At 38.2% G+C, this 15,767-nt stretch overlaps 1 protein-coding gene across 5 annotated transcripts; it reads right to left on the bottom strand.

Moving 5' to 3' along the window:
- Window positions 1-1,574: 1,574 nt before the first annotated feature.
- Window positions 1,575-15,730, bottom strand: cchcr1 (coiled-coil alpha-helical rod protein 1). Of its 5 annotated transcripts, XR_013844481.1 has the most exons (20): window positions 15,474-15,730; window positions 14,261-14,528; window positions 14,012-14,179; window positions 13,708-13,825; window positions 13,158-13,340; window positions 12,918-13,081; window positions 12,400-12,514; window positions 10,799-10,909; window positions 10,289-10,432; window positions 10,066-10,176; window positions 8,854-8,960; window positions 8,635-8,747; window positions 8,441-8,513; window positions 7,478-7,596; window positions 6,816-7,004; window positions 5,401-5,502; window positions 4,689-4,837; window positions 3,952-4,015; window positions 3,287-3,535; window positions 2,066-2,181 (listed from the first exon to the last, which is right to left on the bottom strand). XR_013844481.1 is itself a non-coding variant. In XM_080013147.1 (19 exons), exons 1-19 carry the CDS (start codon window positions 15,541-15,543, stop codon window positions 2,081-2,083), a joined length of 2,469 nt encoding a protein of 822 aa, XP_079869273.1. In that variant the 5' UTR covers window positions 15,544-15,730; the 3' UTR covers window positions 1,575-2,080. The 5 variants fall into 5 exon arrangements, 4 of the variants coding, with proteins under 4 accessions (XP_079869273.1, XP_079869274.1, XP_079869275.1 ...); XM_080013147.1 differs by lacking the exon at window positions 3,287-3,535 and having other exon boundaries at window positions 1,575-2,181; XM_080013148.1 differs by lacking the exon at window positions 3,287-3,535 and having other exon boundaries at window positions 1,575-2,181; window positions 14,012-14,167.
- Between the last annotated feature and the right edge of the window lie 37 nt (window positions 15,731-15,767).

The raw sequence follows: 15,767 nt of genomic DNA, 5'->3' as shown, positions 1-15,767 counted from the left end.
ATTTTACATGCACATTCATTTTGAATTGTTAATAAAAAAAATAAAAGGTTGAAAGCTTATTGATTGTATTTTTTTGAGAGTCGGGCGTTCATTTTCATCTCAATAGGACACCGCTCTGTACTTGAAACATCCGTCAGTTTGGTGTTCCACCTTTAGGGGGGGGGGAACTTGTGTATTTATCCTATTTCCCAGCAGTACATGTTTTCCCAAATGAGTTTGTGATACATTTCTGAGTGGTGACTACTTTCAAGGTATTAAAAAATGTTTGGTTGTGGCTCAATTGACAAATTAATTATTGCGTGATTTGTGTGTAATGTAGGGCTCTAAATTGGCATTAAAATTAGATTTTTTTGGTAAATTAAAAACAATTACAGCTTATAAATTTGCTTGGTAATAGCCAACAATAACATTATGAGATGACAACACCGCCCCCTGTTGTTGAAAACTATGGGAACAAGCGATCCTATTTATAAGCGGCATACTTTCATTTATAATTTAATGTACACTGAAACTCCACTAGTTATGATATAACAGTAAAACAATGAAGGGATAATTACAGTGAGTAAATTGGGGGATGTATTATTATATTGCCTATTGGGGATGCATTGAATATAGAATCATTTTCCAGTAATAAGTTGTCGTACACTTTGTACAAATGCATGTAGTACAATATAAAAATAAGCCACACTAGATTTAATAATCCACCTACAATTGCTACATAATAGTTTAATTGAAAGGACTTTTACTGAAACTGTAAGACATCAGACCAGTGTTTCCCAACATCTTTTCAATTAAATGATACCACGGCACAACACTATCTTGTTAAAAGCCACACTGGAAACGGCATGAATATGTATAAACATACTTATTATGTTTGGCCTACCAAAAGTTAATGATGCAAGACTTGCGAACGATTTGTTTGTAGCAAACACATTTTAAATGACCCGGGGGTCGGGAGTCACGCCGGCAAAACAGTGGGCGAGCGAGTGAATGTTCGACTCGAGTGAAAATAATTACCGAAGACTAAATTAAAGTCCAAGGCAAATCAGATCAATACATTTGGCACAATTCTAATTGAATGTGATTGATTTACACTATGCATTCCACCAAATTAAATTATTTTGACGGATTGAAATGATTCTGGTCAGAATTCCATTCACAACTAGAGCCGAACAGACTCCTCACCATGCAGTAAGCTGGCTTTATACAGAATCCAACAAACTGGAAGTCCATTCATTTCTATGGAGACGGATACCATACACAAAAATCTGTGACGCTGAAAGGTGCAAAATTTCAGCACCTGATCAGTTTTCCAACCCTGTGAAAATTTACTCCCATGTTCAGAATACTTAACAGATAATTAAAATCTAATTTACTAAAATTAAGATGAAAAGATAGCTTTTTATAATTTAAACTAATTTGTGTTTCACTTTATATGAAATAGCACAGCTTTATCAGTTTTACTGCACACTGGGAACATCACTTCACAAAGTATGTAACATTTCATGACCTCTTCTGAAAGCATCCACCCCTGGTTCCAAAAACAGACTTCAAATCATAATTTCAGAGATATAACCATTTCAAAAAAATGTATTTATTGGATCACATTTACAATTAATTCACATAAAAATTAAATAACTTCTCATAAGATAGACAAAACTAGTAAGGTCAGTGTAACAGAAAGCTCATCAAGTGATGGATGCACTATGAATAGACCACGGCTTCTTTTAACTTCCTCACAAATGCATCGGATCAAATTTTGGAGATATTTCTGTTGCCAGTCTTTTCTTTGCTCGATTTGCATTTGTCTTTCCCGTCACCTTGAAGCATACACCCCCTAATGCCTGTCTGAAGCAGTGTTGGTAGAGAGCATGTAATTGATCACTTCTTTTATTCAGAATCATCAAACCATCAAAATTAAGCTAAAAAGGAAATTATTCAACTCATTTATTTGATGGAAGCTCTTTCAGAGATTGAGTTATCTGCATCACACTACATGGTTCTCTTTTTTGCTTTGTTGGATCAAGACGAGTTTTTGCTTTAATTTAAACAGATTTTTTTTACCATGTAAACGGAACCATCAATGTGTTCTCACAGCATTGTCCTTTTCCTCCTCCTCAGTGGAGCCCTGCGAGCTGCCACCAAGGCCCTTGAGCTCCTCCTTCAATGACTGGAAACGCTCTGATGCACAAAAAGAAAGCATGCCGGGTGTCAGTCAGTTCACTGACATCTGCATAGATCTTCAATTCATTCATCTTGAATCAAGACTTTTTATATCTACAGAAACCTTGAACTCTGCATTAGAAACACTCAGCAACATTTGTAAATGACTAATATTATGCTTCGTATAGTTTTATCCTATGACTCAATAACCTCCAGAACTTTGAGGGTGACTGGAACAACCTTGCTCAGTAGTCAACTCCAGGTGAGAATTGAAAAGGTTAATGTAAAGCAAGCTCAGATCAGTTGGTGGGTGTGGCTTCTTAAAATAGGAGTGGCTGCCTAACGTGACGATCTGATTGGCTGTATGCAAATGAGTGTGTTTGATGAGACCATAAGGTCTGTTACATACACTATGCAAGCTACAATACGCAAACACAGGTACATGAACTTACAAAGCTCTTTTGCTTACATACTGCACATTTTGGGTCACAAACAGCTAATCCACAAGGGGGCACCAAAAGCACTAATGGTGGGAGGAAGAGTATATCAAATGGAGACCGAAGAGGAATTACTTCTTCAGTTGTGTCGCTTGTTGAGTTGTATTTGTATTTAGCGCCTCTATGGGAAAGGGAAATTGCACCATACGTTTGCATAGTGTTTCAAAATTTGAGCACATTTTCTAAGCAAGAACACGAGAACCGCCCCTTGGGTTACTCTTGCGTTTCTGTGCACTTTATCTTGTAGGGTATGTAACAAGCCAAAGAACCAAAAAAAAAAAAACCTCAGAATGAGAACACTTGGAATGAACCTCTTTAAAAAATATAAAAATAAAATAACAATAATATACAGTATATCCACACACACACACACACACACACACACACACGCACACACACACATATATATACACACACACACACACATATATATACACATATACAGTATACATATATATACACACATCTATATATATATATATATATATATATACACACACACACATATAAACACACACACACACACACACACACACACACACACACACACACACACACACACACACACACACACACACACACACACACACACACACACACACACACACACACACACACACACACACCTAATATTGTGTAGCTCCCCCTTGTGCTGCCAAAACGGCTCTGACCGATCGAGGCATGTCAAGCAAGACTCCACAAGACCTCTGAAGGTGTCCTGTGGTATCTGGCAAGACGTTAGCAGCAGCTCCTTTAAGTCCTGTAAGTTGTGAAGTGGGGCCCCCATAGACCAGGCTTGTTGTTCCAGCACATCCCACGGATGCTTGATCTGATCGGACCTTAATCCCGGCCAAAAGTGATTCAGACCGGTAGGGCTGAACAATTTGGTAAAATAATCGAAAAGCAATTATTTAGATCAATATTGCGATTGCGATTTAGTATGAGATTTTTTTTTTTTCAGTATCTGAGAATTATTCACTCAACACAAGCAAGTCATTCTAAAGTATGACCAACACAACACTTGATACAGTCAAAACATAAATTGCCCTTTCCTGTAGGCCAGGCATATGTGTTATGATGAAATTAGATTAATTGATGCAGGAATTGAGATGAATAACATATCTTTATTGAATTGGTGTATATAGAAATAGCAATCTCTACCTTTTATAATGTCAGCTGTTTTTAATTTTTTTTTACCAAAGTGAAGAGACAAAACTATGGGTATGGTTATAAGCAATGGTGGAAAATATTGACGTTTCAGTTTCAGTCCAACTGTGAGTGAGGGCTTTACCTGTGTGTACCGCGCCGTAAACTCTGTCGTACTCGTTTAGCAGACCCCTCTCATGGACCGTGGCCTGAGTAAAAATAATTCACTTCAGGGTAAACGTAAGGGCATAAAGTGTGGCATAAATAAAGCTTGTAATAATACATATCCACCTTTTGTAGAAGAGATTCATAAAATTTTGGTAAACAGATTTCCTCCACCCAAATGATAGAAACTCACCAAATTCACAATCTATTTATTGCAATATTTCTCCCATTGTCTCAATAACCCCCTGAAATTTTGGATGGAAACAAAATAATAAAACAAATTGATCCCAAAATAATTGCAGTCATGTTATAAATGCAAGGTAAAATTTTATAAGGAAGAAAATAAGGAGTCTTCGAACAGAATGTACCTGAGATACTTAAGTCACATAACTTAAACATAACTTAAACATCAATTAGCTGTTCCTTACCTCTAACAAGGTACATTGTGGTACATGCAATTTGCAATGTAATTGCTTTAATCAATAAAAACCCATTAGTGAAATGTATCAAAACAAATTAGAAAAACAGCAAGATTTCCTAACCAAGGCAAAAAAAAAAGACTTTCAAAAGGAGAGAAGGGCAGATCATATCACTGGCTTTAGCTCCATTAGAACCAGGGATGCAAATGGGAGATATTTTGAACCAATCAGATAATAAAGTGATGTAATCTAGGTCAGGGGTCAAGCAAAAGTATTCAGAACCGTGAACGTGTCCTACCAGCAGAAGCCTTTTGTCCTCCTCAGTCACTTTCAGGAGTTCTTGTAAATCCTGGAGCTCCTTGTTTTTGTGTTTGATCTGCAGTTGTGCTACTCCCGTCTGTTCCCTTTCACTCGCTATCTGCCTCTCAAACAATCGCAATCTCATCACTGGCACACACAATCCCAGGAAAGAGCAACAGAAGATATCAGAAGAACTTGGATGATCAATCAGACTTCCAGTTAGGGGAAAACTGATAATGAATGCAAATTAAAGGAAAACTCCAATTTTTTTTTAAATTCAAACCATATTTTTGGGGTTGTTGACAGTCAACCTGAGCGATTTGTATCAGAATCTTTAAATTGATCAATATGTAATAATTTAATAAATTCAAAGAAGTATTGTGTAAGCTTACAACAATGTGAATACCTGTCTTTGCACCAGATTTAATAAAGAAAAGTTGTGTTTTAGACTCCCTGGTGAGTCTAAAACACAACTTTAAACAATGTTCAGAAAACTTCTGATGTGGATTTACTATAATGTTATGAAATAAACTGCATAGATTAATCACATGATGGGGGAAATTACAGGCAAAAATCAATTCTGAAAATAATTACTTGCAGCCCTACATATCAGTATAGTGTTTGAAAAACAATTCCATTGTGTAATAGACAGGTGAGGTAAGCCCCGCAGCGTGTGTGGGCTGCGGCAGCTTGGTGTTGACGCCCCCAACCTGCTTCACTCTGCTCTCTCTTGGCGGAGTTGACCTGAGCATCCATCTCTTGGAGCTGCTCACTGCACCGGGCCTCCACCTCAGACACTCCTTCCCGCAGGGCTGATGGGGAACAGTACAAACACATCCAACAATATTTTCTACCAGGGGGAGAAAAATAAACACGAGTCCCTTTTTTTTCTCACCACATTTACCCACAGGATGTTATAAAATTGGCAGCGAATCCTCACACTGAAGACAACTGGTCACCAGTAAAAATTGATCGTATAGATTTTAGATGGATCTCTACTTGCCATGCCAGCATGCCAGATTAAAAAGGTTTTCCATAGAGCCACGATACATAAAAACAAAGCTGTGACGCAAGATTGTGACTAGAATATCCGCATAGAATATCCAAATACAGTTCGGATTCTCTTTACAGATCTAAAAATAAAAAAATTCAGGAGATAATGTAAACAGTAGATTGATAAATAGGGTTTGGAATTAGGTATCTCACGATACTATCCCAATACTTCCACACAATAATTATGGATAGAGGCAATACACAATATATTGCAGAAAATAAATCTGTGCCAATGATATCTGTGCAATTGAAGAAGAACAACATGCAAAGAAGAATTTTACAAATGGACATCAAACAAGGTAAGCCAAAATGCATTGTCTTTTTATTGAAATACTTTTGGATGGGTATTTCATATCTTAGTTAAAGTTACCATTATTATTATTATTATTATTGTTGTTGTTATTATTATAATTATTATCATGATTATTATTATTATGAACATGATAAATAATAATACTTATTATAATAATAATTATTATTATTATTATAACAATAATAATAATAATAACAATAAAAGATTCATCATGTATGAGAGAGTTAAATGTAATAATTTAAGAATTTTTTTTAAACAAAATGTAAGACTTTTGGCCAGGTCGAGTATTCGGTTCAGTGGAAGGCTTAGGGTTTTATAACATCAGAAATTAAGCCTGTGATGCAGAAGAAATTGAGCTATTTTGATAAAAATAAATGGACGAACAGAATAAGACAACATTTTTGTGTTGAAATCAAAACCATGTGAATTCAAGTTTAACGATTGTTTGTATTGTACTATGTGACTGTAATAACTTTCAAGGCATAATATTTGTACCACCGAAGACATTTTAAGACTTTTCCATAGAATCTGCACCCTGTATACAGTATGGTGGCTGTGTATCAATAACATGTATTGCGCTGTATTGCAGGGTTGATTTTTTTTTTTGAGACTTACATTTAGTTACAGTGTCTTTAGTCAATACACCTAAAACGCATGATGCTCAGTAGTGAATGTGTGGAGCTATATGACTGAATGTTAAAACAAAAATGTAAAAAATCCCTCCTGGGTGGAGGTAACTCTTCTTCCCCCCAGCCTCACTCTGCGTGCTCTCCTCCTGTTGGCGGAGCAGCTGAGAGTGCAGCTCCCCCAGGGTGAGCTTGCTTTCCTCCAGCTGGCTCTGCGCTCGCTGCAGCTTCTCCTGGGCCTCCTCGCCGCTGACTGCGGCCTTGCGTACCTCCGCCCAACTCTCCTCCAACTCCTGCTGCTGCTGCCTCAGTTTACCCTCGACTAGAGAGGGGTCAGACAGACTGATGACACTCGACCTGGGATCTCACACTTTGATTTAGATACAAAAGGGAAACATTTGATTGAATATCCATTCAATCTAATGTTGATGAGATCACAATATAATTCCATATGGATATACTGACATTCTATACAAAATGAGAACTGAGAATGACAACAAACTTTTCCGTATAGCAGCTGATGTTCATTGTAAAAATATATCAAAGAACAATTTCAGTCTAATACAAAGGTATTGTACTTCACGTGTGACTATGGTGGAATTAAATTTTAGTGGAAAATGGTTGCCTAACATCCAAACTATATACCAATATCACAACTTTCAAATCAATTCAGAAATTAAAACAACAGAATTAAATTGTACTGGAGTATAAAGTTTAACACCCAATTTTGTTAAAAGCAATATTGAGGTTATTATATTCCAAAAAACAGATGTGAGTTAGTTAGTGGATGCTCACACTGCTCCCTCAGGTTGGCCAGGGCCTTCTCAATAAGTTCCGGGGTCCTTTTGAGTTCCTGCCTGAGCTGGTCCCTCTCTTCGCACACCAAGATCAGTTCTGCCTGGAGCTTTCTGATCCTGGGGATGCAACACAAGGATTGATCTGTACACATAATTAAAACTAAAATTAATTCATGCAACATTGGATTGTTAAGGGGTAAGTATGCCATTTTTCAACCCACTCCTTATTAAAATGTCAGTTCCCATCATTTATGACTATCATGTTGATTGTACAACTTTGATGAACGCTTTGCTACTAAGAAATTTGCCACTCTGCTACAGCTTCTCGCTGTGCTTAAACACAGTGCAATGGGGCAAACTTTTACATTTAAACCTATTTGAAAACGGGATGCTCATAATATAGTCAGACAGTCTTCATTTTTACTTTTTGAAAAAAAGAGGTTAAAAACCATGCATTATATCAGTTTACTTCAGGGTTTTATTTACTCTTTTTGCACTGCAAATTAGCTCTTTTGGCTACATCTGCACTAACGTAGGAGGCCAGAAACAAGATGTTTTTTCCCTTCCTAGTGGCAACCTGCAAATATATACTAATATACATGTGACTATGATGTGATTTTCCCGTTATGGAAAATTAGATTTGATGTTTTTTCTTGAGTCTTTTACCAATTGGACTGCATATAATCACATTGAGGAGCTGCAGCAGAGCAGTAAGTTTCTCAAGAGAAAAACATTCATCGAGTTTGAGTTACATTATGAATGATGGGAATGGTGTCAATTTGATGTAAATTATGAACATTTCCCCGGTATGGGACAAATAAAGGTTTATCTTATCATATCTTAACCAACATTTTAATATTGAGAAACAGCACTGCAATTCAATATGCAACAACTGCAATATTGAGATAAAATAATAAGAGTTGCAGTCTTTACATATACTGTACATAGACAGAATTCATACCGCTCATCATTCTGAGCTGTGAATTTAGAGGCCTGCTGTACTTTCTGTAGAGCCCCCCTCCTCATGATTAGCCCTGTGAATTACAAAAAATAAAATAAAATAAATAAGAAAACACAATTGAGAATATGGTATTAAACCTTTTATGCAGGTCTAACTGATGCAAAACAATCCCCCCTGTGAACATGCAAACATACCTTGGATTGTCTCCACTTTTCTATTCGCAAAAGTAAGCCTCTGAGAAAACATGTCCAGTTGTGCTTGCGCCTCGGTTATTTCTGCCAGCCTAGCTTCAAATGCCAGGCTCAATCTGCAACACAATAAAATGGCAGGTTCATCATTCGCAAAATGTAACTACTCACATCACTTCTTTTTACATCTCATTGAAAATTCTGATTTCTAGATTCTGCATTTACCTTTGCACTGCCTCTTTCACACTCGCCAGTTCAGCCTTTGTTGTCTGGCTCCGTGACTTGACTTGCGAGTTCTCTCTGAGAGCCTTGGACAAGTCCTCCTTCAGAGTCTTACAAAAGAAATTCACATCCAGCTTGTTGTTTCTCATAAAATCTCTAATCCAGACATTCTCAACTCCATGTGGTGACAAGACATTTCTAAGACTGATATATCTTTAATAAAAAACATTTAGATGAATTGATGATATATATTATCATTTTAATATAATTCATTTGGAGCTCCCTCCATGCTCTATCTATCATATGATAAAAAGTAGCCAACGTGATACTCAAATCCACATGAAACCGTTTATTATGCAAAGTGGAATATTACTTTGACTTGTAATGCACTATCAGTTTTGAAAGTACAGTGAGAAAGATTATTATTTAGCAGCAATTTGTTGCTTTTTGGACTAAATATGAATTGTAATGCATAAAGTTGGTGACACATGCTCCAAAATAATAATAATAATAATAATAATAATAATAATAATAATAATAATTAAAAGAATAAAGAAGAAAATTTGCGACACTCCAATTGCTCTTCAAGAACAATTTCTTTCCCAGGGCCATAAACACACTGAACATGCACGTATGCAAGCACCGAAAGGTGGCTACATAACTCTGCACCTCACCCACACAAGAACTACATCCCTGTGCAATACTGTGTAGCTATATGTAGCTGTGCTGCTATCATGAGTGTGCAATAATGTTGCAATAACCACCTTCACTGGTGAAGGGACACCCACACCATAGCACTCTAGCATATCATTTTTAGTGTTACATATAGATATTTTACATTATTTATTACCAATAGCACCTGTGTATTTGTTTTAGCTGTTCTAAAACTTTGTATTTTTATTTTTGTAATTCTTTTATTTCCACATGCACCAGCAGGAGCAGTGATCCTAATCTCGTTATATGAATACAATGACAATAAAGGCTTTCTATTCTATTTTTGATGTTGTGTGAATTTTTGGACCTTAAAAGGTTCAGAACAACTGCTGAAATACCATCAAAAGAAAAATTCTCTTGATTTTATTTCTCTTGATTGCTTCATTGAAATCTCATATGCTGGTGTAAACAGCACCAGCTGCTGTGTTACAACTGTATTTATGTTTTAACATTTCAATCCTAAAATCCATTTTTTTCTTTTTTTATAAAAAAGGAGCTTACCACTTTGCTCACTCTCTCAAGATCCAGCTCTGCAAGCCTGTTCTCCAGATCGTGTTGGAGCACACTGGCCTGGTACTGCTCCCGTTTGACTTGCTGCTCCATGGACCGCACCTAACACACACAGCAACAACAAAAACAAATCCACACATAAAAAGATTCTGATACTCATCTGGTTTGAAAAGCAGTTCCAAACACTTTTTGTTGACGATTGTTGCTTTAGTACTTCTGAGATAAGTTCATCCTTCTGTGCTTTCAGTTCAATGTCCTTTGAGCACAGCTGCACACACAGCTTGTAGACCTTCTCTCTCCAGAGCCGGAGCACTTGAAGGCCTTTGGAGCCATGCTGCAGGAGAGGGTCTGACAAGTTCTACGGACAGAAAGACAGACCTCAGATATACACTCTTTTATCTTCATAGGGGACCTTTGCTAATTTCATGAGAATTCTAGAAATACTTTGGAAATGAGTGAAGTAATAAGAAGTGCCTAAAATAATAATATAATAAGCTAATAATATAAAACTTTGAAGTTCTTACAGTGTTTTAACGTTAGTTACATAAAACACTGGAAGCAGAATTATAATCAACCAGTTGTACAACTGGTATGGTATGTGTCTATTCTGCCAAAACGCCCATTCAAAATGGTTTAAGAGTGTAAAGATTCCCCTCACAGAAGGGAAGAATTCTTGACTGAGCGCTTGTTACAGACTATGCTGTTGAAATCAAGAAAAACATACCTCAGCAACCATTTTTTTCTCTTGAAGGTTCAATATCTCGTTCACAGAGGTCAGTCTGACAGTCAATAGCTCTGCAGTCATCTGAAGAGCCTCTTTCTCCTTATTCAGACTCTACAAAGTATAATACAAATCAGAATGACATGTAGAAACACTTAAAATCAAATTAAGCTAAATTAGACTTTCAAGTCTTTACTGAGTTGGCTTATATCCACTCACTTAACCTGTTAAGCCCAGCGAACCACCAGTGGGTCCACGGCAGACTGTGGAGGAGCTCTTGCAAACTTTTAGATGAGTTCAAGTTTCGGGTATAAGTAGAAATTCGACTTTCAGACAAATCCTTTGCTGTAAACCATGTCATGTTAGAGCGCTGAAAAGCGGGTGTAACATAGCTGTCAGCGATCTTTTTTGACAACAGTAAATGGGCATGACTTTTCAAACGAATCCCTTGACCTCTCAAGATATCGGAAGGAAATTGGGTTCATTAGAGCTGCAGACTCTCACCTTTACAGCCATGCCTGACATGTCAGCTACATAATGTAGGTTAGCTTCAGGGTCCGAAACAGACGGTTTTCTGCATGAAGTGAAAAGATGTTTTTTTTTCCTTTTCTCCTTTTTCCTATTTATTTACACTGTGGTACCTAAACAGTCATTAAATTGTATACATTGGGTGTGGCTACAAAGCTGAGACTCTCATAAATCCAAAGAGCCTAATTTCATTCATGTGTGATGCAATATGGCCTCATAGTAACCATTTCAATGTGATAACAGCATTTCCTGAAACTTGATCTAACTTTATAAAATGTACAATTGTGACCTCTTGGATGATCACAGCCTCATATAACTCAAGACCCATAATCTAGACACCTAGACCATTCAGAAAATGTAAGGGATGTCCAGGTGCATTGAAGATAAGCGAGTTTTTATGAGCCATCTTCAGAAAATAGTGCTTGTCATTCAATTGCTAAAACCATCAAAATTGCACAAATCTCCCAATTTCCTAAAGTTATTGTGCTTTATCACAGCATTAAGTTTTCTTAAGAGTTTTTCAAGGTCATCAGGTCTTCAGATGGTCTTTTAGGGGAATTTTTGACCCTTTTCCCTCAATCTCGAGTGGTCAAAAATGGCCAGAAACTGCACCAAAGCTGTGTAATTAATGGTAACCCCCTACTTGGTGCAGCAACTAAGTGCACATAATTGAGCATCGGAATGGCCATTATTAGGCATGAGTATAAGTTTCAAAGCCCCTTTACTGTAAATATAAAAAAAATTATCAGGCGCAATTAGAAAAACGATCATTACATTAAATGTAATAATCTTTTTTTTTTTTTTTTTAAATTGCGCCTGATAAAATTCATTGATAGAAAATAATGACATACAGTGTCACGCTGCATCTCAAATTATTCCTTAGCATCTCAGCTTTCTGATGGTGTAGGCACTTGCATGTGGAACCAACTGCTGACACACCCCCCCCCCCCCCCCCCCAAGAAAGGGGTTCCGAGCTTAACAGGTTAAATGGTTTTAGTCAGGTTCAATCTGTTTTTTTCCCCTTTAAGCTACTACAGTGAATTGATTTTAATTAGTGTTGTTAATGTTGTCTCCACCTCAACAGTTTCAGCTAATCTCTCCTCCTCTCCTCTCTTGGGGGACAGCTGTCCAATGTAATTTCTAAGACTCTGCAGTGTAGCAGACTGCGTCTCAAAGGCCTGTCCCATTTGGCTGAAAGAAATAGAGAACATCGTCTGATAAACATTAGGAAACCTTCATATTTAGCATTTTAGGCATTACGCAGTTCCTCTGGATGATTGTTGCCACCAAAGATGCTTGATTTTACAGTGGCTTTTCTCAAAACCTGCAATGCAATTCGCAAACGTTTGTATATTTCTTGCAGTAAAATTCTGGGAATTGGCAAAATTGCAAGTCAAACAACCAATAAATAAAGAATGCTATGAGAGCCGACAAATGTAATCAGTCTGTTTATTTGGCTATTTAATGCGGAAAGGTCCCTGTCATTTTGTAAAATTGCAAGTTCAGCAAGAGATTGGTTGAATTTGCATTCATTGGGTTGTTTTTGTTACAGTGCCAAAATGAATGAATTTCTATTCACGATTAAATGCGTCACCTTAGGCGATTTCTCAGCAGGTCTCTTTCATTCGACACTTCGTTCAGACTTCTTTCAATCCGCAGCAGCTTGGAGGTCATGGAGTGATGTCTGTCGTGTAGCTCGCTGTTGGCGTGTTGTGCCACTGCCAGAGCGGCCTGGTGAGTAGCAGTCAGCTGCTGGAGCTTGGGGATGACAGGCACACAACATTCTTTGTACTGTTTGCTTCTTCTTCCTGTAATAGATTTTACAGACACACACCTCCGTCTCGTGCTCCCTCCGTGTCAGTGTCAGTGTGACAGTTTGCTGTTTGACCTCCTCCTCTAACTGCCGCCTTTCCACCTCAGCCTTGTCAGCCAGGTCATGGGCAGCTTCACTGCTTAGCTCCAAATCCTGTTTTAGCCTTGCGATTTCCTCACCCGACTCCCTCTCTAGTCGATTGAGCTACAAAAGAGGACATCATTACTATGTAATTGAAAATGGAAGGAATTAAACCTGGTGGTTCATACCAGGGCGCACATAGCACATAGGCAAAACACCTGTAGTGACCCAGGTTCAAATCCAGCCTGCATTCATTTACTGCATCTCTCTCCCTCTCTCTACCCCCCCTCATTTCCTGTGTCTCTCGTTCACTCTTTACAATAAAAAAGATGCCCAAAAATTGAAAAAGAATTAAACTGAATGACAGTTTGCTGAAGCCACAACAGTAGACTTCAAATAGGCACAAATCCAGCTATTGGACTTATATAGAACCTTAATAACTCTAAATGCCTGAGATCAGAGCTGGAAGTCTTTGATTGGTGACCTTTACCTGTGAACCAATTCTATGTTTTTCCCCAATGTTCTGGTGGAGCGCCACTTTGACATGGCTCAGTTCGGCCAAAGCTCTAGATAGCTCACTGCGCATTTCCTCCATTGAGTGACTGTGCCTAAAGTACAGAGAATAAGAAAAGTTTAGCTATACACAAATCACTCAAATTTCTGTGAATGTCTAGACAAACTCAACACAATGTTTGCGTAGACCTAGAGAGACAAACAGACAGTAAAAACAGTCTCTTTTAAAAGAGCCATTTCTCCGAACAAACCTCTACTCTAAATATATGGCTATTGCACACCTGTTGAGGGCAATTTCTTTGTCTCGCATCTCCTTTCTGTTTCTCTCTGCAGCGTTTTTCAGTGCCTCAACCTGCCCTTCGAGCCTCTCAGCCTCAGCATTGTGTGTCTCCACTTTCAGGTGACATTCGGACTCCAGCCTGGACCATGGCTCACTTCTGTCAAGAAATCTGTTTGAGAAGAAGAAGTAACAAGCTACAACTTCTTCCTTACTGTTGACAATGACAAAGATGTTGCATGTCATAGTATACCTTGCCGACGGGTCACTCGAGGTCTTTCCTTTAACTGCGTCTGCTTGTAACATCACAATCCTTTGATTTTCCTTGTGCAGCTCCAGAACCCCCCCTCTGCCAGTTACGGTAAGCCACGGATTAGTGGGGTTCGAGAGCACTGGCACTGTTGGAGTTGCAGCCCAGGAGACCGGTATTGTTGCTTGGTTCTGAACAGCCCTGTGCATTCCCAAGGGCTGTGCAGTTGATGAGAAATGGGAGGGGGGCATCAGGTTCTTCTGGATATTCCCTAAATCACATGATTTAAATTTATTACATCTGATGTGCAGATGTTGTGTGTTCCCTCTAAACATGCAATGTTATTTTCCCCGAAATGACGGGCAATTTCCACAGCAGCAATTTTGACATGAATTGCGGGTCGGTTTCATTGAGTTTTCACTGTGTACCAGCATGGAAAACTTCTGTACAGTTAACTTCATGCTGGTATGAAACAGAACCACAATTAATGTCACTGTGTTTAGCCTTTCACAACATGTCAAAATATCTGCTGTGAAAATAGTCAATTTGTAGCTTCAGCGAGTTAATTTTAATGAGTTAATGTCATAGCCAATAATTAGTGCCATAAGGACAACAAAACAAAACTATTTTTTATAACTATCATTAGGCCAGACATCATTTGATGGAAATTCTGAGAATCTGATCACCGGAGAAGATTTATCAACATGCCTCGCTGTGCCAACATCTTGTAAATTAAATTATTGTGAAGTTTTTTTGCTGGGGAACCCTGGAATCTGTTGGAGGACCCCTCGGGGACCCCGGACCCCATGTTGAGAACCCAGCCTTCATTTACCTACGAGATTGCCGTTGGACACTATTTTGCATACGACGGAGACGTTTACATGCAAGTTAGTCTTTAAAACAAATAAGCACCCGCTTTAGCGCCACGGGGCTTAACTAGCATCGTAAACTTGCCAAAGCAAATGGAACAGTGAATATAACCTAACATTTAAACTGAAAATGTTAAACATTGCTGTTACAAATGATCTATACAGATAAATGAAGATTACCTAAAATACAAAATGTGGCCTTGGCAATTAAAACGTTTCTTTAAAAAGGCAATTCGCACGGGAAAGCTGTTTGTTTGATTTACTTGCTTCTAGGAAACAGATATATCTAGTATTAGTAGTACCTGGTATCTAACTAGTATGAGAAATGCCCACAACGTGAGACTTACTTGAAGCGATCGGTGCAGAGAAATCAGTGGGAACACTGAGTCTCTCCCCAGCAGAGTTGTAATACTCCATTTTCAACGCTTTTCATGTCAAGTCTTGAAACACCCCGAACTCTGTTGTGTCTGGGCTTTCAAACCGAAGGAGAGAAGTTTGTCCTCCCGCGGATGACGTCGCACGACTGATGCTGCATTCCGTTAACAACAGAACCCGGACAATCCAACCTGCTGCTATGGAAAAGTGTAACAGGATGAACGTTAAAAGTCTGGATTCCACGTCGGAGAGTCGCGGCAGATCGC

The sequence above is a fragment of the Zeus faber genome, assembly GCF_960531495.2.
Source record: "Zeus faber genome assembly, chromosome: 14".
Lineage (NCBI taxonomy): Eukaryota > Metazoa > Chordata > Actinopteri > Zeiformes > Zeidae > Zeus > Zeus faber.
Note: the sequence above shows the minus strand (reverse complement) of the source record. Positions and strands in the feature narration are given on the sequence as shown.

Coding starts and splice junctions, on each gene's coding strand:
- cchcr1 (XM_080013147.1), bottom strand. CDS start 15,543: ATGGAGTATTACAACTCTGCTGGGGAGAGACTCAGTGTTCCCACTGAT. Junction 13,341..13,707: donor AACATAGAATTGGTTCACAG/GTAAAGGTCACC, acceptor CCTCTTTTGTAG/CTCAATCGACTAGAGAGGGA. Junction 12,515..12,917: donor CTGCTGAGAAATCGCCTAAG/GTGACGCATTTA, acceptor TATTTCTTTCAG/CCAAATGGGACAGGCCTTTG.